The 21,763-nt window shown below is 40.1% G+C and overlaps 1 protein-coding gene across 1 annotated transcript in view; it reads left to right on the top strand.

Annotated features, from left to right (window-relative positions):
* Positions 1-21,763, top strand: part of LOC131978288 (collagen alpha-1(XXIV) chain) — a 93,785-nt gene that overhangs the window by 50,566 nt on the left and 21,456 nt on the right. The window contains exons 20-38 of the mRNA XM_059341891.1: positions 150-203; positions 290-343; positions 1,172-1,216; positions 1,470-1,523; positions 2,628-2,672; positions 5,915-5,968; positions 7,186-7,239; positions 9,182-9,235; positions 9,867-9,920; positions 12,175-12,228; positions 12,674-12,718; positions 14,004-14,048; positions 17,395-17,448; positions 18,090-18,143; positions 18,277-18,330; positions 18,626-18,679; positions 19,732-19,785; positions 20,224-20,331; positions 21,385-21,438. Coding sequence (XP_059197874.1) covers positions 150-203; positions 290-343; positions 1,172-1,216; positions 1,470-1,523; positions 2,628-2,672; positions 5,915-5,968; positions 7,186-7,239; positions 9,182-9,235; positions 9,867-9,920; positions 12,175-12,228; positions 12,674-12,718; positions 14,004-14,048; positions 17,395-17,448; positions 18,090-18,143; positions 18,277-18,330; positions 18,626-18,679; positions 19,732-19,785; positions 20,224-20,331; positions 21,385-21,438 — 1,044 coding nt within the window. The remainder of the gene's footprint in view (positions 1-149; positions 204-289; positions 344-1,171; positions 1,217-1,469; positions 1,524-2,627; positions 2,673-5,914; positions 5,969-7,185; positions 7,240-9,181; positions 9,236-9,866; positions 9,921-12,174; positions 12,229-12,673; positions 12,719-14,003; positions 14,049-17,394; positions 17,449-18,089; positions 18,144-18,276; positions 18,331-18,625; positions 18,680-19,731; positions 19,786-20,223; positions 20,332-21,384; positions 21,439-21,763) is intronic.

Raw genomic sequence — 21,763 nt, forward strand, 5'->3', positions numbered from 1 at the left:
TTTAAATTCACTATAATCCTGCCCCTCCTGTAATGTACACAGAGATGCAATGAGTTAATTTAATGTGTTGGATGATCAAACTCAACCAATTAGTCATGTGACTCATGACAGGTGAAATAGTAATAATTTGTTTCTCCTGTTTTTGCAAGGGATTTCCTGGGGACATTGGAATACCAGGGCCCAACGGTCCACCTGGGCCGAAGGTACAAGAGCATCTCTCTCACTCTATCTCTCCATCCATCCATTTAATTCATCTTAGTGAATCCATGCTGGGCTGTGTGTGTTGCAGGGTTTGCAGGGTGCTAGAGGGCCTCAAGGCCCACAGGGGCCACAAGGAACACAGGTGAGACAGTTCAACACCCAACTTGAGTCCACATGTCTTCTCTGTCCTTTTCTCACTGATACAGAAAAGTGGAAAATATGGCTCATCAAGAAATTTCCATTGGATCATTAGTCTGAGGCAAGATGAACTAACACAGTACTTCTCATTTAGCATCTAGTCATATCTCAAATAGTTACAGCTTAGATCTTAGTGGGAGTTTCTTTCTCTGCCATTATCTCTCGGGGCATGTTCCATTGGGTGAAGTCATGATTCATCACTGGGTGCTTATAAAAACAGATCTGAAAGTTTTCCAGCCCTGGAAAAAAGGAACAGAAGCATTTGGAAGGTGTACAACACACACACACACACTTTTCTATTGTGCTGAGTGTTAGAGCATTGACCTGGCAACCGCTTACAAAAGTGTAGTTGGCCAATGTACTCTCCTGTCAAACACTTTCCTGGTATGGGATCACAGCACCTCTGTCAGATACAGTACAGGCACAAATCTGTTTGATACCTGAATGCAAAGGGCTGGAAATATTTGCTCAGCGCTGTACTTGAGTACAAAAGTGGATTACATTTATGTAGATATGTAGCTGTAGACAGTGGCATAGATTTGTTTTCAGAAGCTGGGGGAGTACAGTGAAGGGCGAAAGTGAGAAGTTGAAACATTTAATGTTGAGAGTTAGAAGTCATGCAAATGGAATTGTCATTGCTGCGTGTGCATTTGTTCATGTTGTTTGGTGTGCCAGCTGTATTTACTTGTCTGTTGGACTATGAGTTTGTGTTTGTGTGTGTGTTTGTGTTTGCAAATATTTGTGTATGATGAACTATACTGTGTTTCTGCAGGGTGATGAAGGACCACTCGGCCCACCTGGCAGCGCTGGCCCCACTGTAAGAACACTAAGTTCACACACATAAACACAAATACACAAGGAGACACACGCACTCAAAGTTTTTTTCACTTCTGCAGGTGGTTTGAATGAAACAATTCGCTTAGATGTTTTATCAGGAAACAGCTGGGATGAGATGTGATAAACACATTATGAGCTCCGCTATCGTTTGATCATGACATTTGTGTGTGTGTGTGTGTGTGTGTGTGTGTGTGTGTGTGACTGTCTGTCTGTCTGTCTATCTGTCTTTGTAGGGGAGATCTGGAAGGAAAGGCTACATAGGCGAACCTGGCCCAGAGGGTTTAGAGGTGAGTCTACTCTACGAACTCGGGTTGCAGGGGCGGGAAGCGATTACAGCTGACTTTGAGTGAGAGGTGGGCTACACCCTCACCCAGAACATCATGGGGCAGACCCATAGAGACAGACAACCATTCACACTCTTAGTCACTCCTACGGGCAATTTAGAGTGACCAGTATAACCTAAGCTGCATGTCTTTGGGAGAGAACCCACACTGACACGGGAAGAACTTATAAACTCACACAGAAGAGCCAACTGATTGGAACCCCCTAACCTCTTGCTGTGAAAGTGTTAACCACTACACTATTGTAGCCTGGAAATGTAATTATAGACTTGCAAATGCCTCACCAACTGTGAAGAAATTTCCAAAAATGTCAGTGTGCCTATTAGCACTGATCTTTGTGAAATTACAGTAACTTTGCCAAGAGAAGGGGGCAACCAAATGTACTTATTACCTAAATTAAATACTTGGATATAGAGGACCACTGGGACACTACAGTATTTGCTTGGCAGCACATTTAGGGGTGGATTTCCCCCTTTGCAGGCGCTTTTAGAATTGCACGTTTTTCTTTTTGCTGTATTTGTCACACACAATCCTTTTGTGAATTTGCCTGTGACAGTCCTATGGCTTGGCTCTCAGTTTAGATTATTTAACTGACAGTTTTTTTCTTCAGCAAACCACAATTCAATCCAGACTTGGCCCTCTCCCTTTTTTATTGTCTATAATTGGCTTTTGTACCCACCACAAATGTAGTGCCATGATCATGGCATCATGTGTTTCAAGACTTTATGGGTCTAAATGATTGTCCAGTGCTTACCTCTGAAGGCCATTGTTTCCATGTTTGTGCCCCATTTATTGCCTTGTCTTACTGTGTTGTAAACATGCTCTTAATTAGGAGAGAAAATGATTTCTTCCAGGGTCATTATCATAGAGTTCATATTGGCAAACCTCAATGAGAAGTATTACCAAATTATTCACAGTTCCAGTCTGTGTGTGTTCCTTTTTCCACATATAATATCCTGATTCCTGTGCCAGTAGCAGAGCAGAATGGTGACAGAGATCTTTTATTACAGGAAGCTAACCAGCACACTGTTTGATGTTTTCTGCTTGCAGGGAGAAAAAGGCGACATGGGAAATGTTGGAAAAAATGGACCACAAGTAAGTTGCATCGGCTTTTAAAAAACAGGTCTGATATTAATTAACAGCCATCCTGCTGTCGATTAGTAGCATCTCATTAAGTCCCTATTTAAGAGTGTAATTGTGGAGTCTGTGCTGTAGCTTTTGTATAGCTTGAGATCCTGCCCTTCAATGTGTTAATAGTTTGCTTCAAGATTAATGTACATGTTCCACAGTTAAGTGAATTAAATCCTCCAGTGAGCCAACTGTGGAGGAAGTTACAGGAGCATCTTCTGATGACTATTTTCCTGACCCACTTTCAATGTTGAGAGAAATTTGGATCCTTTCCCTCCACCAAATAGTCTTCTCATCATGAAATTGGCAGAAAACCCCAGTAGAACAGAAGGAACACCAATCAGAGAGCCTCTGTTGAAGTCACCTCATTTGAGTTGCACATTTGTTTATGGCTCAAAGCCTGCCAAAGTGTGTTTGACATCTGTTGTTGCCCAAGAATTATACTTTTTGTGAATGTTGTGAAGGTATAATAACCGAAAGAAAATGTTCCGAAAAGATCTTGGTCCTTATCCATCAAGTGGCTTTGCAAGTGTCCCAAACATCTGTGTTGAGTTGTTTCAAATTAACTGCAAAAATCACAGTTTCATATATCTGTCTTTCTGTTTCATGCTTCACTTATTTCTTTATACCGACTAGGAAATACTCTAGAGAATTGTCGGGACATGTTTCCCCTTTGTTAAAGCACACAACTGCTGCGAACATCCAAAGTATGTCTGTCCTTCCCAGAGGCCCCTTAATGTTAATATTTGCATTCTGTGCATAGTGGAGGCAACCAAGCGGGCCATGTTGGACTGTGTTGCTGCAGTGCACATATGAGAGGGATTAAGCACTTACTGAGTAGAGGGTCCTTTGAAGCCAAGGAAGAGCCATGGGGCTGAGCAGAGGAAAAAAACTTCTAAAACATATGGAGGCTCTAATGAATGCCATTACATCAATTTCCAAATAAATTAGATGAGTAAGAAACTCAGGAGGACTGTTGTTGGCTTGTGCAGGTTAACCCAGGGTCGATGCAAGGAGGTCGCTGGCCGTCTGTCTTCACCAAGTACCCCTGCATCACCATGAGGCCCCCCATAAACAGTTACAAGTGAAATTTTACTGGAGCTTTTTACAGTCTAGTGTATTTTAACCAATTTAGATTGACTGTTGAGCGTTCCATTTTAAGTCACCCTCCAGTCCGCAGCTAATAAAACATGTAACAGTCCTCAATTACCAAAGGCAACCATATGTGTTCTTTGAAATGTAGTCCACATGTCAATCTCTACTTTGATTTTTAAGTCACTGACTCAGTGGGTACTTAGGTGCGCAGAGAAAGAGTGACATGTGAGGGAGAACTTTAAAACTCTTCACAGTAAGTGACTTGGGCTGTATTTCTTCCCTAACTGTTAGGTTAATGGTTATACCAGTACTTTTGTAACCCAGGCTGTGTCTGAGAAACCAGATCGCCTTCAAACAGTGCTGTAAAAGCTCCCACGTCAAGGCCATGTCACATGGAAACCCCTTTAAAACCATTTCCTTCTGTTAAATGATACCGGGTACCACATTGTCCCACTTCATGTCCCAATTAAGGGATTTGAGGTCAATTTTGAGCTCCTGTTCCCATGCCTGCAGGCTGCATCCCCTCACAGACACTCTACTACTAATCCTTCCCTCAACTGTTTGACTTGCATCCAACAGGATAATTCTCTGTAGGTGATGATACATGGATAACACTTTGTCAGTCTTTCTAGCTGAGGTACGGAGTAGCAAATGGAACAAAATCTTATTTTGTTTATCTTAGTGGTCTGTTTCTTGTCTTTCACTTTGTAACACTCACTTTGTCAGTCTGTTATGTTCCTTTTGTCTCCCACTCTCTCACTCTTGCTATCCCTCTTGTTGACAGAGGGATATAAAAAACGATGGAATAGAACTAGATAACAAGAATTTACATTATATGATTATGCGACAGCAGTAAGAACAGCATTCATTTCCAATTTTATTACCTTTTAACTATGTGAATGTATTATTCTGCAAGGAGGAAGTGCAGTGATTGAAATCGGCCTTTACAGTCAGAGAGAGCCGCAGTCTGACCACGCTGGCTTTTGTGGTTGGCCAGAAGTGAGACCATGGTCTGCTTTTGGGCAGTTTTATGAATTATTACAGTAACACTATAATTCAGTTTGGTTCAGATGTTGTGGGAGCTTGCACTGTCCCAGTGGCTTAGTGCAAATGTTGTGGTGCTGCAAACTTGCACTATTGTGGCTTTGGTTTGTGGTAAGTGCATGTTATTTGGTTAATTGTCCAATCTTCATATATTTCCTATTTTAATGCTACGTTTTGTTTAACCTCTTTAAATAAAAAATGAACACAATCACAGAGTTTCAAAAAGTACAGTTGCCCATTCTGTGTGAATGTCTACCCATAAGTCTTGGTCTGGAGCTCCAGATGATCCAGCGAAGAGGTTGGCACTGGTCCAAACCACAGGCCCTGTCCCAGACGACTGATCTGGAAGTGGTTAAGCCCCTCTGATAACTTTCATATTTACATTAGCTGGTGTTTTCCCCATGAGGACTCCTTTACTAAGCAGTTCGTGTGACTTTATTGTGCCATATGTATTGAGTTACTCCATGCTGTGTTACTGCAATGCCCCTAGTAATTCCCAATCACTGATATTATACCCAAGAAATATGTTTTCTTGCTTCATGCCAGCCAACAAAGTTAGTTCCAGGATTTACAAAAGCTTCAGAAAGTCACCGCTCCAACCTTTGTAGTTTTAGTAGCTGTTTGTTGAATAATAATTTATAATCAATTCCATATGGATTGTAAAAACGTATTTTTAATCAGTAATGGTATGCTATGGTTACTGACCAAAATTGGTGTCATCTGTTCTTGTATTGTTTCTCTGTCTTACTTTTTACTGAAGCATAAATTGACCTTACACATTGTAAGAACCCTAATATTGAAGGATTCCTTTTAATCAAGAAAGTTGTATTTTTAGTAAAAGTCAAGATGTAAAGCTGCTTTTCATACTAGAAGAACTGATTGAAATATTTCATGCATAAATCATACTTTAAAATTAAATTACATTTAATTAAGAAGTGCCATGCACTTTGGTGGTCAACCTGCAGGTTTCTCTTGAAGTCTTCCTTGTCTTTGCTTATGTAGCATGTTTATCCTCTCCTCTCCTCTCCTCTCCTCTCCTCTCCTCTCCTCTCCTCTCCTCTCCTCTCCAGGGTCCACCAGGCCTGATTGGGATAGCTGGGGTGATGGGAGTTCCAGGTGAAAAGGTAAGGAGTGTGTTTCTCTATCATTAGTCTGTCAGTCAGCATCAGCTGTTTGCTCGTCAGTGGCAGACCCCTGTAATTTGGGCTGTGTTAAGCAGTCGTGGCTTGAGGCACATGGTTAGATAAATACTCAACACTCTCACATCCACATCAATAACAATATAGTCAAAGCCATGTCACCGTTACTGCCTCTTACCCCTCCGCCCCCTGCTAAAGCAAGCAATTTCATGGCAAGTTCTCACTTTCTCTTGAAATAACCTCGTTGACAAATTGGCCTGTCACTGTATGACAGAAACCTGAAAGTTCATTTGTTTCTGATAGGTGTCATTAGACTAACATATATATATGCATATATTTATATATATATATGTTCCATGTGATTGCACCACACAGGTGTAAATCATGTAAAAATACTCATGATGCAATCTGGAGAGGCCCTGAGGCTTTCTCCATGTTCGGCTCCAATTGCCTCTCAGCTTGACATAAAATATTTCAAGCAGCTATGCAGCCTTCCCACTCAAGTCAAATGCTTTTACCAGCAGCCTTGGTGTTGATTATTGACAGTCCTCAAAAAAAAAAGTCTGTTTTCTCCATTGTTCCCTCTCTCAACCTGTTCCTCTTTCCTTCCTATCCAGAAGCCCCTTGTGTGTCAGAACATGTTCAAATGACGGGAAGCCGTCTGCTTGTCAGACTCTGTCTTGTCCTCCACCCCCTCTTATGCAAAATCCTTCTCCTGGTTCAGTCTGTCAGCACCAGCCATACCCTGACAGCCCACAAATTCCTTTCACATTATATACATATTTAATTCAATACCATCCTCTGGTTTAGACTTTACTTTCCAATACAGAGCCTTAAAACTATTCTGCTCACAGTTTGAAGAAGTGCAACAAGAACTGGAAGTGTACTTGTACAGTCATGAATGTTACACAGTTCAAGGAGGATTAAAGTGTCACTGACACTAGTGTTGAAGGGGTTAAAGTCAAGACCTAGGCAGCTTTACTGCTCACCCGGAGTTACCTTTGCGTTTAACACACTGTACCACCAACTGGGTTTCAAAGTTCCTGCTGGCGTTAACCTCCCCTCAACCAGCTGTCAATCTAACCTGAAGCTGTTATCCAGTTTCGTGGTTCTTTATTAGGAAAGGTATATGTGAAGCTGTGTTGGGGTTCAGGTCATAGTTTAATGATCAGCTCACTTTCTGTCTGACTGTTTTTCCCCAGGGCGACCGAGGGCCAGCGGGTCCAACGGGTCCAGTCGGGGAAAAGGGGCCAAGGGTAAGTACAGTCACTCAGGATATACTGCAGAGCTCTGCTTCTTGTCTGAGAGTTGGTAAACCCAAGATACATAGTGTATATATTGAAAAAAGATTGCCAAGAAATTAGCAAAGCTACAACAGTCTACCAGAGCTTGAATTCACTGTGCAGTAAACTAATGTCTAAGGATGATGAATATAAAACTGAACCACTAAGCAATTTTGGCTGTAAGATTTGGCAGACGTTTCTTAGCTGCAAGGTTTATTTCATGGAAATGAAAGCCGACTCACTTGGCCTAAAAGGTTCCAGACGCCTCGATCTTGTAACTTTTGTTGATACAATTCTTTGCACAATTCAGCTGTGTCAAATTGGTTTTCCCACAGTAATGCTGACGATAGGGATATACTCCTATACTCCTACCTACTACATATCACTACCAAATCCAGTGACGAGACATTGTAGACACTGGATTTGGATCTGTTGAAATACCCTCTGGTGTTCTCTATCTATGATGTCTCTTTGCAGTCCTAAACCCTCTGCACAGTGCTCAGTGTATCCAACTTGTCATAGTAAATTACATAATAGGTCGTTTGTCAATGACTCCCAAAATGATATACATGACCATTCTTTTTACTGTTGTGAAACAGTCGTACAATGGTAGTTTTAAACACTTGGTAACATTGTGAAACTTAAAATTCTCAATGATGACTTTTAGTTCTATTGTGATAGTGAAGGGCTCCAGCAGCACAGATTTGTCTCATTTGTGACAGAATGACCACTCATGATGGTGCTCCTTTAACATATATGTATTCTTGGGACTAAATGAGTTCTCTAATGCTGAAGAAAACGATCCCTACACACCCCCATGTCAAGCCCAGGACAGACTAAAACGATATCTATATCTTCTCTTTGAAATTGCTATGGAGACAGTTGCACAAAAAAGTGACTGTTTGTGTTTTTTGTCTTTCCCAAATCGACACAATATGTTCAGTTTGGGTTTGATAAATGTTTGAGTATTTGTAAGTTAATAACAGGTTCATTTGACAACATTAGCCCACACACTACAGTGGAAATTGGTTTGCATGAAAATGACTTTGACAGTGTTAATTCCTCAGAGAAGAAAAGCTGCTGTTCAGTACAGCATTGTCTCCACTGTCTCCTGTACCGCTGCATGAGAGAGGCTGGCCTGCATCCCTCACTGTCCTGGGGCCTTGGATTAACTCCATGTCTGTGGCTTTGGGCCCCAGTCCTGACCTAGCTGGCTGGCAGACTGGCTAGCAGGCTGACTGACTGGCTGGCTGGAAGAGAGGATGACTAATTTGGTGGCTGCCTGGCTGAATAGTTCGTTGATTGAATCAATGCTAGTATGTTTGACTAAGAGAGAAAAAGAGAGCTGTGTGACTTACGTAAGGACTTATAGTGATTCGTGTGAACCATTATGTGCTATAACGAAGCCACATTAGCGAGGAGTGGCAGTTTGTCTTTGGGCTGTATAGCCACAGATTACAATGATCATCTCATGAGGTTCTGTTTCTGTTTAAAAGTGATTTGCTGGAATTAGTGTTTCCTGGCAGATCTCAGCCACTTTTGTCTTTACTGACTTTGTTTATCGTTATTTCTAATAGATTATTATAGAAAGAGGATGGGTGTTGGGAAGTGCTGTGATGAGAACCACAGCACCAGGCTGTGTCTTTTTTTCAGGTCCGGAGCCTAATCTTAGACAACATAATAGGAAACACACACAGAACAGTCCCAGGCCTTTCCAGTTACAGATGTAATTACTTTTTATTGCACAATCTTGCACTGCTGTGCCTTTGCTCCACACAAGTCATTGTTAAAATCCTAAAGTGCTAATGCAGCTTAGATTAAACAATGTGTATGATGGTACAAAGCTGTCATTAAACAGTGACATGGTTTCTTGTCTTCCTTTCAATAAAGTTTGTTATTTCTGTTTTGGTGTAAGGGCTATCCAGGGTTGCCAGGAAGTCCAGGGGAAATCGGCATGCAAGGTGCACCTGTAAGTTCGATACCAAACAGTGACTGTTTTCATGATCATAAAAATCATTTTCTGAGGTTTTCTTTTTTTTTGTTTACTCTCTCTGCATTTTGGATTGAGTCATAAACACGTTAGTGCTTAATGGACTGAGAAGCTTGGATGCATTGACTCTCATCTTCTCTACTCAGTGTCTTGGCTGGATATTATAAACGCCTAAATAACAAGATTAACTGGGATCCTTAAAGTTAGTAGGATGAACATGCTCCTGGTTTTGTAAACACATAAAATTTAAGGGGGTGATTTGATCCGTTTTTCTGTTTTCCATGATTTAGTCGAGACCTGTATAAACAGTATGTCTTAACCGGGGGATTGTTCAGTAGTTCTCCTGCATCCATTAGCACCAGAGTTAATGTGGGCTGAAAGACTCATCGAGAGGTTTTGCCCTATTTAGTTTGTGTAAATATTCTGACCGTATTTTATAGTGTGTATAACTATAAAACACTATGAAAACCTTCCTTAATTGCTATGACTGCCTCTCTCTCTCTCTCTCTCTCTCTCTCTCTCTCTCTCTCTCTCTCTCTCTCTCTCTCTCTCTCTCTCTCTCCCCCCCCCCCTGCGGTCCTTCTTGTGTGACTCTTTTTTTTTCTCATAGGGTCCACAGGGGCAGAGGGGCAGTCCAGGAACCGCTGGGACAAAGGGCAGGAGGGTAAGAGCTGCCTTTACCTTTGGGGCGCTAGTTGTACCAGTATGGGAGCTTACTTGATCTCAACAACCTTTGAAAACTTCACTAATCTGGTGCTTAGTTGTCTGTTTCACATCGCAGCTCCATTCCCACAAACCGAAGGTTAAATCAGTTATCAAGGTGGATATGGTGTGGTAATACTGGTGAGACATCGTGTGGCTGAGAGGAGAATGACACCTTCAGGTGACGACGCAAAGCTAGATTTGTGATTTTAATTGTGGTTGGGCTTCTTTACAGCCTTCCACAATTTCAACCTAGATCTCACATTAGCAGCAACTGAGGGTCATCCAATCATACAGTCTACCAGATGGGACAAACAAAGAAGATTTCATCTTGACATGATCACCTTAAATTGGTTACAGTTAATAGAGCTATCTAACTGCTTGTTTGTGTTGTCTTTGGAAGCAAAATTTAATCATTTTTATTCAAGAGCACCTTAAATGATGGGACATAAATAAAATGGGTCTCATGCCAACTTGGTAGGTCTGCAAATTGCAATAATCCGATTATGTTCATGGACGCCTAAAATCTCTCTGATTGTGTTTGGTATAGAATTAATAGATAGCAGGTGAACATCAGCAGGACAAATACAACAGGTTAATCATTTTGGAAGTTTACGTATCGTGTGATAGTACAGAGCTCTAAGGTTTGCAACGCCAAGCACTAGCACATCATGGGTCAAAGTTTTGCTTTAATAGGCTTTAAATGTTCCCTGAACTGGTTTGCTAAACTCCAATTAAATGAGAGTCAGTTTCAGCTCATAAAAGAAAATGGATGAGGAAAGCTCACAAGCCAAATGAATGATACCTACTACTAGCTACTTCTCACACTTCACCACTCATCCATAATTGATTTCCTTTTATCCTCTGCTTACTTGTTTCCCTCCAGTTGGACATTTTGCCAAGCAAAACACATGGTAGTACTTAACATGCCATGGCTTGTGTTGTTTACTGTAATCCATACACGTGTCAGTGTGTGGTTGCATTTCCTGTCTCGCTGAGGTAAGATATAGTTAGCCTCAAAGCCTCCCTCCTCCTCATCTGTAGTTCATCTCCTTTGTCAAGGCATTTGATCCATCATGGATGAGTGAAAATTGCGAAAGCTAATTATTCGAACCAAAGTCACATGTCCCCCCGCCAGCTATTGTTTTTATTTACCGATTATTTCTCAACACTGTGTTATGTTAATTAAGAGATTAACCGCAGAATGCAGCATTAAGGAAGCAAAAGGAAACCGCTGCGCAACCTATCATTCATCCTCATAATTTTATCCTCTGAGCTATAAAAAGAACAAGCCATATCCTGGAGCTGAATTACCTGATATGCACCTGCCCTAGTTGGCTCACACTTGCACTCATTCTAAAGATTTTTGTCGTTGTGGGAAAAAAGTCAGTGCCTCCCCTGAATAATGTTTTTTTTTTTGCTTTTATCTAATCAGTCTCTTGATTCCTCTTCCCCATTTTAATGATCGCTCACAGTGAAATGCACCGAAGTTGTTCCCATAGACAGTTGTGTAATAATGCATTTTATGTCTGTATGCACACATTGTTAAATTTATCACAACCTATTGTATCACACAACTCATTAAAACAATCAGTGAAACATTAAAAGGGACAGACAACAAGTAACAGTAGCTCTGGTCACTTAGCAAAATGCCTCAGTTATTTTAGACCAAGCTTGGGGAGAGAGATGAACTATAGGAAAGAACAAAGACAGAGAGAGATAAAGCTGGGTTTGTCCGCCCAGAAGCTTAAAGGGAGCAGAGTGACCTGAGAGGGATTGGGGAGTTTGACTGAAAACAAGAGACTCAAACAAAATAGGAACTGATAGGGAGCCATCAAAGGTAGAGATATAAAAGAGGGGAGACGAGATGGAAACAAGAGATAGACTGAAAGCGGAAAAATCTTGAAAGAGTGGACAGGAGAGAAGGGGAGGGCCTTGTGTTATATTTACAGATTTGTATCTGTCAGCCTACCTGTGTGGTGGTGCTTCAATGCTTGGAAACCCCTGGAATGTTTGTGGGAGTGGTATGCATCAGGGCGGAAAACCCCCCAAGAAGATAAAGAAAACAGACTAATTACTTTGTTGTTGGTGCTATTTCAGCATTCTCTGTATATATGTAAACATGCGCATGATGCTTTGATGCTTTAAATGTTTTCTTGTGCTGCTCATTGTTTGTTGAGTGATGTTCAAAGGTGCCTCATGTTCCTATCGCATAGGGGCCCCGGGGTCCAGATGGCCCGCTGGGAGAACCAGGCCCTGAGGGCACCAAGGTAAACATGTGTACCACCCTGTAGGAAACATCAGCATGTGTGTGTGTGTGAAGTTAAAAAAATATAATGTTTTTGCAGAATATATATCCATTCTCCTGTATATTAGCCACAGTATTGGAGAGTATAATCATGTCTTGTACTACTTAATATATATTATAATCATGTTAATATACATTATAATCATGTTAGGATGAATGACTTCATGTTATTATCTGTGCAAATGCTGTAATTGTGTAATAATTGTTTGATTTAATGTGGACCCCAGGAAGAATAGTCTTCATCTCTATGAAGACTAATGGGGATCCAAAGGATACAATACAACGATACAATAAAGATGGAAATATCTGCTCAACCTAAAAATGCAGATTTTTTAGAATTATTTATCATATTTGTTCATTTCATTTGCTAATGACCTTCCAAAATGTGTCATACTTTTTCTTTGCAGGGTGAAAGGGGTGATATTGGACGAAAAGGAGAGCCAGGATTCATAGTAAGTAATGCCTTTATGATTTTCTTCTGTCTGATACGAGCATGTGGAAGAGAAAGACGGGAAGAGCAAATGAGAGTAAATAACATACTACAAAGTTTATACCCATATTATTAAAAGGTACCTGCTGAATGGTTATGATGCTGTTAATGTTTTATGTGTAACACATGTCTGGATGAAGGCTTCGGGCTTTTAAGAAATGACAAGGTAAATTTATATTTACTCTTGTTCATCCAAAGCCAAGAATCATTATCATAAAAAGGCATCATCCTGAAGCATCTAGGCTAACGTGCACATCCCTTTTGAAGATGCACATTCACCTCATGGAAAAGACATTACCACATCTAGTATAACCCTTGGGCCTCTGTAAAAGCTTTGTGAGCCTTTAATCAGTTTTTATTTGCAGAGTGGGCCTTTGTCTTTTCGTCTCTGTATCAGGTTATACCCAAGTGCAGTTATTACAGTATGCATCTCTGCCAGCATGTAGACAGGAAACCTGAACTACTGTAAGTCTGCTGAGGACTAGCAGGATGACCATATACTTTGTATGTAACTGAAATAGCAGAGTGATATGCTGTTCAGTGTCAGATTCACCTAAGATGCCTTGTAAAAAAAATGACTTAAAAAGAGATTTTTAACGTAATCTCCAATTTTCTAAAAATGTACAAGTATACATGTGCTTGTGTGTTTGTATGTGATGCCTCCTTAGTTGCTATTGATTTAGGTTTGATGCAGTTGATGGAAAAGGATATTTGTAATTTACATCCATCATCACTGATGTAGAAGTGATACTAATATTTTTTCATCGGGGCTCTGATGTGTCATTGTTGCATTAATGTTTATATTTTACAATGGATTATGAAAGGATCGATTTGGCCATCATTTTTGCCTCTCGGAGACAATATTGCTCACTTATCCCAAGAAAGCAAACAAAAACCTAATCCAATAAGGGAATCTTACCATTTTTATCATTGTACTTTAAATGATATGTAATGTGACAGTGGTTTAAATTTACCAACTGATCAAAATCAGTAAAACTGTCATGGATCTGCACTCATTAATTTCCATAAAACAAGTTAATGTCAGAGCCATTACATTTATAGACAATTAAAGTGCAGGGAAATGTGTGGAGTCGCATATAATCGTAAAAACTAGCACACACATAATCATCAAGTCATAATACATGGAAGATTAATATGTTGCCAATGTTTTACTCAAAATAAATTGAATCAGTTGGGTTCACCGAAACAACACATTAATCATTCAAATAATGATTTCTCTCTTGAAGGGCAAGGCAGGCAGTCCCGGAGAGAGAGGCCCTCCTGGGAAGAATGTAAGTAATATTTACCTGAATGCTGACTGCTGAATGTCTTTTTCAGAGCTTTAATTATCCTCTTCACCTTGTGAGAAGCATCATTATGGCTACAGCAGAAAACGCAGACTTGTAAAACATTTCCACATCCTCCTTTCACCTGTTAGATATATAATTATGACTTAAAGAGTGCGCACCTATAAAGTCACCCAAGAGGAAGTTGCCACAGTTAAAAGAAGAAGCTGAGCTGTGTTTCCAGGCTCATAATCAAAACACGTGCATGTATTTCCCCTCAGTCATATGTTGTGTGTGTGTGGGCGTATTACCTTGAATTCTTGAAGACGAATGCATTTTTGCCAAAATATTTAGTATTTAAAACACTTGTAATGTATAAATGTAAAAACAGTTTCTTTTTGACCGCTGAGTAGTGAATGGTGGGTACAGAGCGTATGACCAGTGTTAGGCCAGTTACACTCTTTTGAAAGGAATAAGTTTACTATATTACTGTCGGTGCAGAGTAATATGAGTAACGCTTTATATTAAGATCCTTGTAATAACCATTAATTAACAAGTAATATGGCCCTTGTAAGTCCTTACAAGATGCTTATTAACATTATTGTGTGTTTATAAGCTTATATAAGTGCTGATAATGGCATTACAAACACCCATGACCCACCCATTATGTCTTTGCCATGCCTTTATTAATCTTATTTTGTTTGCTTATTGATGTTAAAATATACTTTATTGCTCATCTATTATAAGTTAACTATAAGTTAACTATGCTTTTTGCAACTACCGGATCGAAAGCGAGAACAATGCCTTTTTACTTGTTAAATAATTGTTATTAAGGACCTTATTATAAAGCGTTACCGTAATATGCTACACTGCTTTTATATTACCTCCACCAAAATACCCACAGAAATATGATAAGGCATTATAAAATGGAAGAGGGTAAGGTTTTTTCATTGTGAGTAATCAAAGCTCAGAAGCTCAAGTTTGTTGCAGTTCTTTACCAATCCATAAACTTTCTTCAAGAATTTATAGGGATAGTTTGGATTTTTTGAAGTGGGGATGTGTGAGGTACTTACCTACAGTCAAAGTTATACCTGCAGTAGATGATGGTCTGCAAGTTCCCAGTTTGGAGAAGCAGAAGTGCTCCAAACAAATTAATGTATTGCTGCAGATGGGGACTAACACAAAACATAGTTTAACATCCTAAACAAAGGCCCACCTTTAAAAAATTAGTTTACGCTATATTTACAATATGTCCACCGATTTTGTTGCTATCCACTTCCATGTTCCTACACCTAAGCACACTTATATGCTTTGCGCACTGATCAGCTGTTTTCATACCTTTTTATTGAAAGAATTGCGACCAATATACAGTATGTAAGGAGCAGGACATTGTATTGCAAGAAATAAACCCAGTGCTCTCTGGTGGACAAATTATATCATGGCAAAACTGTTTCTAAATGTCCAGAAACATATCGTTTTTATGCACTGGAATGCATTTATGCACTGCAATATCATGTTAGTTATCTGCTGACATGTGTGTTGATATCCATATCCATATTTATGGTATCAGCCAGCTGATGTATTGGTCAGGCTCCACATTGGAAGAGACTTTAACAACTGCAGAGGGGAAGTTTTTTTCTTTTCAGCAGCTGACGACACACGCTGACTATAGTGTCTTGTTTTAGTGCCACACAACAGACAGACGTTTGGCAGCTTTGAAGCACCATTTTGACAACAGACTCTTGTTTTTTATAGTTTTTTTACCGTCCCAAAAATGATGGATGGTAGTTTTTATAAGCGTTTGAACTGCGAAAGGATGAAATAACTGATGTTCCACAGATGGTAGAAACATGCAAACAAAAACGGATCAAAAACAGATTCAAAAGCAGATCCGTGTGGGCTGCCTAATAGTCAAGTGATGACCATTATATCCACAGGATGTTTCATATATGGAAGTTTGTTTCATCCATTTATGGCAGGACTTACAAAGGATGATCCCCAGTCGCAGAAAAGCCCTCTCACCTGCATGCTTAATCGGTGTTGGACTCATGACGCTCAATGAGCTGTTTGGCTTGCGTTATTTTCCACTGATAAATGAGCTGCTTTCCACTTTCTCTAATCATGTGTTGGCTTAACATTTGACATTTCAGGGTTGTTTGTAATTACTCTGAAACAGACACACAAATACACATATAGACACGTGCAGGCCTGTGCTCTCACTCTCACATATAGACATCTGGACACAGCAACACATACTTGGGACTAGTTGTGACCTGTCCTTCTAAGGACACGCTGCTTGATGTTGAATCAAGCTGCTGAGGACTTGCACACTATCATCAACCTCACTGCTTTGACAAACACACTGTGTCCTACTCTCCAGTAGATACAGTAGAGGGGGGCAGAAGTTCCTTTATTCATCGCTGGACTCATAGCGCCATCTTGTGTCTGATAAAATCTCCCTCAAAATCTATCATGCCTCACCATTTCTATCTGCTATAATTACAAACCACTGAGTGATTGTTTTTTTCCTTAAATCATCCTGTTATCTGTGATGTCAGAGCCCATTAAGTTCAGTGCTGAGTGTAATTTTGTAGTTTGTGCAGTTGTTAGTGATTGTGGGTGTTGTTACAAAGCACTGTATTATCCATAGTTTCCGTAAATCTCCTTGTGTCTATACAATCTTGAATGTTATCTCATTTAACATTTAACAATTGCTCCCCCTGGCTCTTCACAAAATATGTGACTCTACTAACTCTATTAACCCTTTTTGTTTAGTTGGTTCGACTTTATTTACACAGCTTGAGACATTTGAGATATTTTTTTTTCCTTTGAGTCATATCTACTTAGTGAATAGAAGCAAAAGTTATTTGAGTGTTAACTGTCATGAGGTTGTGAGGCTGTGTGTGAGGTTTGTGAGGTTGTAGTGTTAAGCAAGAGATTGGTTAATGCTACTGAATTCTTTGTTCTCTCATCAAACTTTGGCATGTTCATTTTAATGCTTGGCACAACGATGTAATGATAATGTCGCCCTCAATCAATGTTTGACTAAACACTGTTTCAAATTAGGGTGTCTTGTCTAAACTTGGCAACACAATGTTTGGACTACAAAGAGACCTGACGTTGCAGGAAAGACAATCCATTTGTAGAACATCAAAGAGTTCCTGTGTCATGTCTGCAGGCACTGAAATATTAGACTCAGTCATCATCGTTTGTGGTTTTGTTGCTAATGATGTTGAGGATGTTGATGATGAGATGAGGACTGTGGCCAACGCCAAGCTTTTTCATGCTTGTTTTCTGTGATTACACAAATGAATGACAGAAGCTACACTTTGTTCACTGTATGTGTTTCCAGGGCAAACCAGGTATTCCAGGCAGCACCGGGGAGAGGGGTCCCCACGGTGAACCAGTAAGTACACTGTCTGTTACCTTGATGTGGTTGTTTCAGGAAACAAACCACAAGTTGTGCGAAAAGCTTTGTCTGGAATCTATAATGAATCATTGTTTTATTTTCAAAAGTTTCGTGAGAATTAAACGAGCTGGGTCTGAATTTTTTAATGAACACTTAAGAAGCTCTGAACAGAAGGAGTTAATTAGATTCGTCTTTGCTTCCTCTCTGTGTGTTCTTCGCACCTTTAAACACCGTACCTTGTGCTTCCCTTCTTGGGTTAGACTTCAAGTTCTGGATTTTCCTGGAAATCAGCCGACCCCTCAGGGACATCAAGAATGTCAAACAATCAGATACAAATATTTATTAGGGTTGGAAGTTCCAACAACACTAGAGGCACGGTTTATGTTATGGGTCTCATCTTGCCTTTGGCCGGTCTTCAGATTTACTCCAGGCATTCTCAGTTCTCAGATTTCCCTACTGTACGAACTTAAACATTCAGCTGTATGTGTTTGTTTTGCAATCATATACTAGACTTGTATATTGTGTTGTAATGGTGTTTTATTCCCTCATTTGCTGTATATAGTAAATCCAGTAATTATATTATTGTATTATTAAACTGGTGTCCTGAAGTCATCTTCTGATGGTTTATTTTCTTGCAGGGACCCAAAGGACCTTCTGGAGAGGCTGGGCCCGATGGAGAGCAAGGACCTGAAGTACTTTTCATTAAACATTCATTACTGTTTAATCAGTTAATTATTAATGGTGTTTGGGTTTTATAGTTGACATTGCTATGTATGTACAGTACAAATTAAACATGACTCATGCCCTTTGTTGCTAACCTTTTAGGGTGGGCCTGGTGCAGAGGGCGAACCGGGTGCCATTGGAGAGCCGGGGTCAAAGGTCAGTACGAACTTGCCACGATTTTTGCAACCATCCCTCCACTCCTGCATCTTACAAAACATTTGTCACATGGAGCTTCAGTCTCTACCACCCTGCAGCAATGTTAGAGCCATGACCTCGCCCAGTCAGTTTGTACTTGACATAACCGTGGCCTTCGGCAAAACAACAGCTGATTGTCAAGTTTAACTAGGCCTCAGCTAGTATCAGTGGTAGGTGTGAGTCTGGGAGTGTGCGTACACATATGAGTGTGTTTTGACCTCCAGACAGCCCCGTGTTGTGTTTTGTGTCCCTGCAGGGTGATGTTGGGCCTCCAGGAGCTGAAGGGGAGCAGGGACAGGAGGGAATGAGAGTGAGTAACTGCAAACAGCCCACTAATCCCTTCCTTCCTTGTGTTTGGGTAAATCTAACCCTGTCGTATATTTACTCCCCCTCATTTTGATGAGGATGTCTAATCCCCTGGCCTGAAGAAAGCAAGAATGTTTTTGTCTGACGGACGATATATATAGCACTTGGACAGCCTGAGTCTCATCTTACTGTTCTGTCCACAGAATTACATTCAACATTCTTTAACAAGGTTGCTCAAACATAAAAGCCACAGTGCATTTTTTGACTTACTTCAGCTTAAAGGATGAAGGAAAATGAAAGAAATAAGATGATGCGTGAAAACTGTCCATTCTGTCCCAAAGTCTCTTTTTTTGGTTTACAAAAGAAATCTGAGTCTCTTAAAGACAAGTGTTCCAAGGACAGAGTATCATAGTATGACTAAATATGCCACTCGAGTCAAGGAAGTTGAGTCACTCCTCATCGTTCATATTTAATTTCTTCATGATGTACCTCTTTTAATAATCTCCTGAGAGTTACATTTTTAAAAAATCCACTTAATGTACCTTTTATTTGTCACAGAACTTAAAGAATTACTTAACGTCCCGTAACGCCTCCTCACCTTTCACCTTGATGCAGATATGTACAGGTGTTTTTCAGGACACAGTGACAGAATTTTTCAGTGTGTTTAAAGGTGCAACACCGCATGCTTCTGACCACATCCAACTCCACCCATCAGTGATGTTGTCTGCGGTCAGAGGTGAAACTGCCTTGAAACTTTGAGCCACAGAGGGCAGTGAAACACAGCTTTTCAGTCTGGCATGACATTGATAGAAAATATTTTCTTATGTACTTTTAGTGATATCTAGCTATGCAGATGGTTTCACTTTAATTGGCCCAGGATTTGAGATGCTAACATCAGCAGCAACAGCTCTTTCCAGAAACTGCATCTGTTACTCAGGATTCTATACACATAGAATCTGCTATCACTTATGAAATAATTTCACAGTTCTCACAGTTAGTTTGTCACTTTTTACAACAGTGAGATGTTTTTTTTTATAAATGATGTTGTGTCTGTAGGGCAGTCCTGGTCCCCCTGGTGAAGATGGCCCTCAAGGAAAAGATGGAGCCAAGGTAAACATTGACTTAACTTTACTCCTTTCTAACAAAATCAAGAATGTAGCCAAAATGTGTTATGGATTTGTTTCTAGCAGGGTCCTCCATATGACAACAATAACGTGGAGCTTCAGTAGACTGCTTGTCTTAAGTTATCAAAGAGAATAGTTCAGGGTTTTAAAAAGTTAATACAAGTCATAAACTGAATATTACTACAGTACACTAAGAATAGCAATCAATTGAATTTCACACTTGATTCAAAAGGGATGAAAAGAATAATAAAGAAAATGAAAATAAAAGCCTCTTGTCAGCTTCTGAGCTCCACATGTTGTCTGACCTATTGACCTCTCTCTGTTGGTAATATGAAACTTGTTAAATTATAACTGAACAGTCTTTAACTCTATTTTCCCTGGTTGTCTGCCTCTCTTTCTTTCTCTGTGTCTGTTACTCTGTCAGGGTGAGCCTGGTGAGCCTGGGCCAATCGGAGAGCCAGGGGACAAAGGAATAGAAGGAGACCCAGGGCCATTAGGAATACCTGGAGGGCCTGGGAAACAGGGCTTTCGTGTAAGTTTATTTTCATTTTTTAAACGGCCAGAACCGATAATTGTACTAAAACAACCTTATTGGACAATAACAAGATATTACTGCCAGTATTCATATTCTGTTTGACACAGAAAAGACACACTTTCACACTACTATATCTACGTATATAACAAGTTTGGTAGACAGATATTTTTACAGTTGATTATGTGAAAGCTTGATGGAATGATGGCAAAACAAATTACACACTCAGTTTTAAATACCTGTAATTTAAGGAGCAGATTACAAAAGTGCTCTTAACCAAATAATGCCCTTGTATCCCAGTAGGGGTCAGCCTTCTCTTCAACAAAGCCTTTTTACCACTGCGGCAGTAAAATGCACAATGTCATAGACTGGGATGTTTACCACTGCCTGATAGATGTCAGTCAAAGTCTTCTCTGAGTGCTTGTTTGTTTGAGATACAGATCATCCAGATTTATCTATTGGTGCTTAAGGGCAGAAAGGTCACGGATGTCAGGAAGGAGACAGCAGCTTCAGGGCACATATACAGAGCTCTGTGAGAAAGCAACATTGCCCGGGTTTCAACCGTGCAAACAGACAAATCTGTTAAAAGTTCTGAAGGACATCAGGGCTCAACATTAACTTTTAAACATGGTTTCCAAAGTTGCAACCCGGCATTAGCTTTTGGTTGCCGAAACTGAAAATATGGTTGCCATTCTTTGTAATGAAGTTGCACGTGTTAACACACTGAAGCACGTGAGGCAAGCTCACATGCTGTGTTGTTGGGTTCCAGTTCTGACTGTAACAGCAAATTTTAAATGTCACCAATACAACAAATATTAGGTATGTATTTATGCCACTGATAACAACCAAAGGCCAAGCAATTGTTGTTAATGTCTCTGTTGCAACCGTTATGGTCAAGTCCTGGACATTGTGGACTACAAGCTGTTAACCGTTGCACAGAAAATCGCACACTGACAATGTAATTGTTTATAAATCATCAGGTTCAGTTTTTAATTGATTATAGAATGTTTTTTTAATGTTGGTGGTAATAATTTAATGTGTGTTTTGCTACAGGGGCCAGAAGGAAAACTGGGGCCCCAAGGGAACAGAGGACGGAATGGAAAGAAGGTATAGCTACCATACCCACCTCTTCGTTTCCTCTACAGTATGTTTCCCCACGGTGAAACAGCAGGAAGTAAGAGGACACAGTTTAAGGCCTGTAGGGGTTCAAGTGGTTCCATAAACCTACTGGGTCATCTTGTTGCAGCTGCCTGAGCTATCATTTGGGTCAAATGTAAAGATGTTGACTGGAGTTCTGACAACTTGATTCAACTTGAAAAGAAAACAAGCAGTAATGTTAAAGACAAATAGCCTTTTGTGCTAGTATGAATCAGTTTTCTTGCTGAAGGACAGTTCCACAGAATGGCCCCCTTCTGGCTATTGTTTTTTACTT

The sequence above is a fragment of the Centropristis striata genome, chromosome 9 (assembly GCF_030273125.1).
Source record: "Centropristis striata isolate RG_2023a ecotype Rhode Island chromosome 9, C.striata_1.0, whole genome shotgun sequence".
NCBI classification, from domain to species: domain Eukaryota; kingdom Metazoa; phylum Chordata; class Actinopteri; order Perciformes; family Serranidae; genus Centropristis; species Centropristis striata.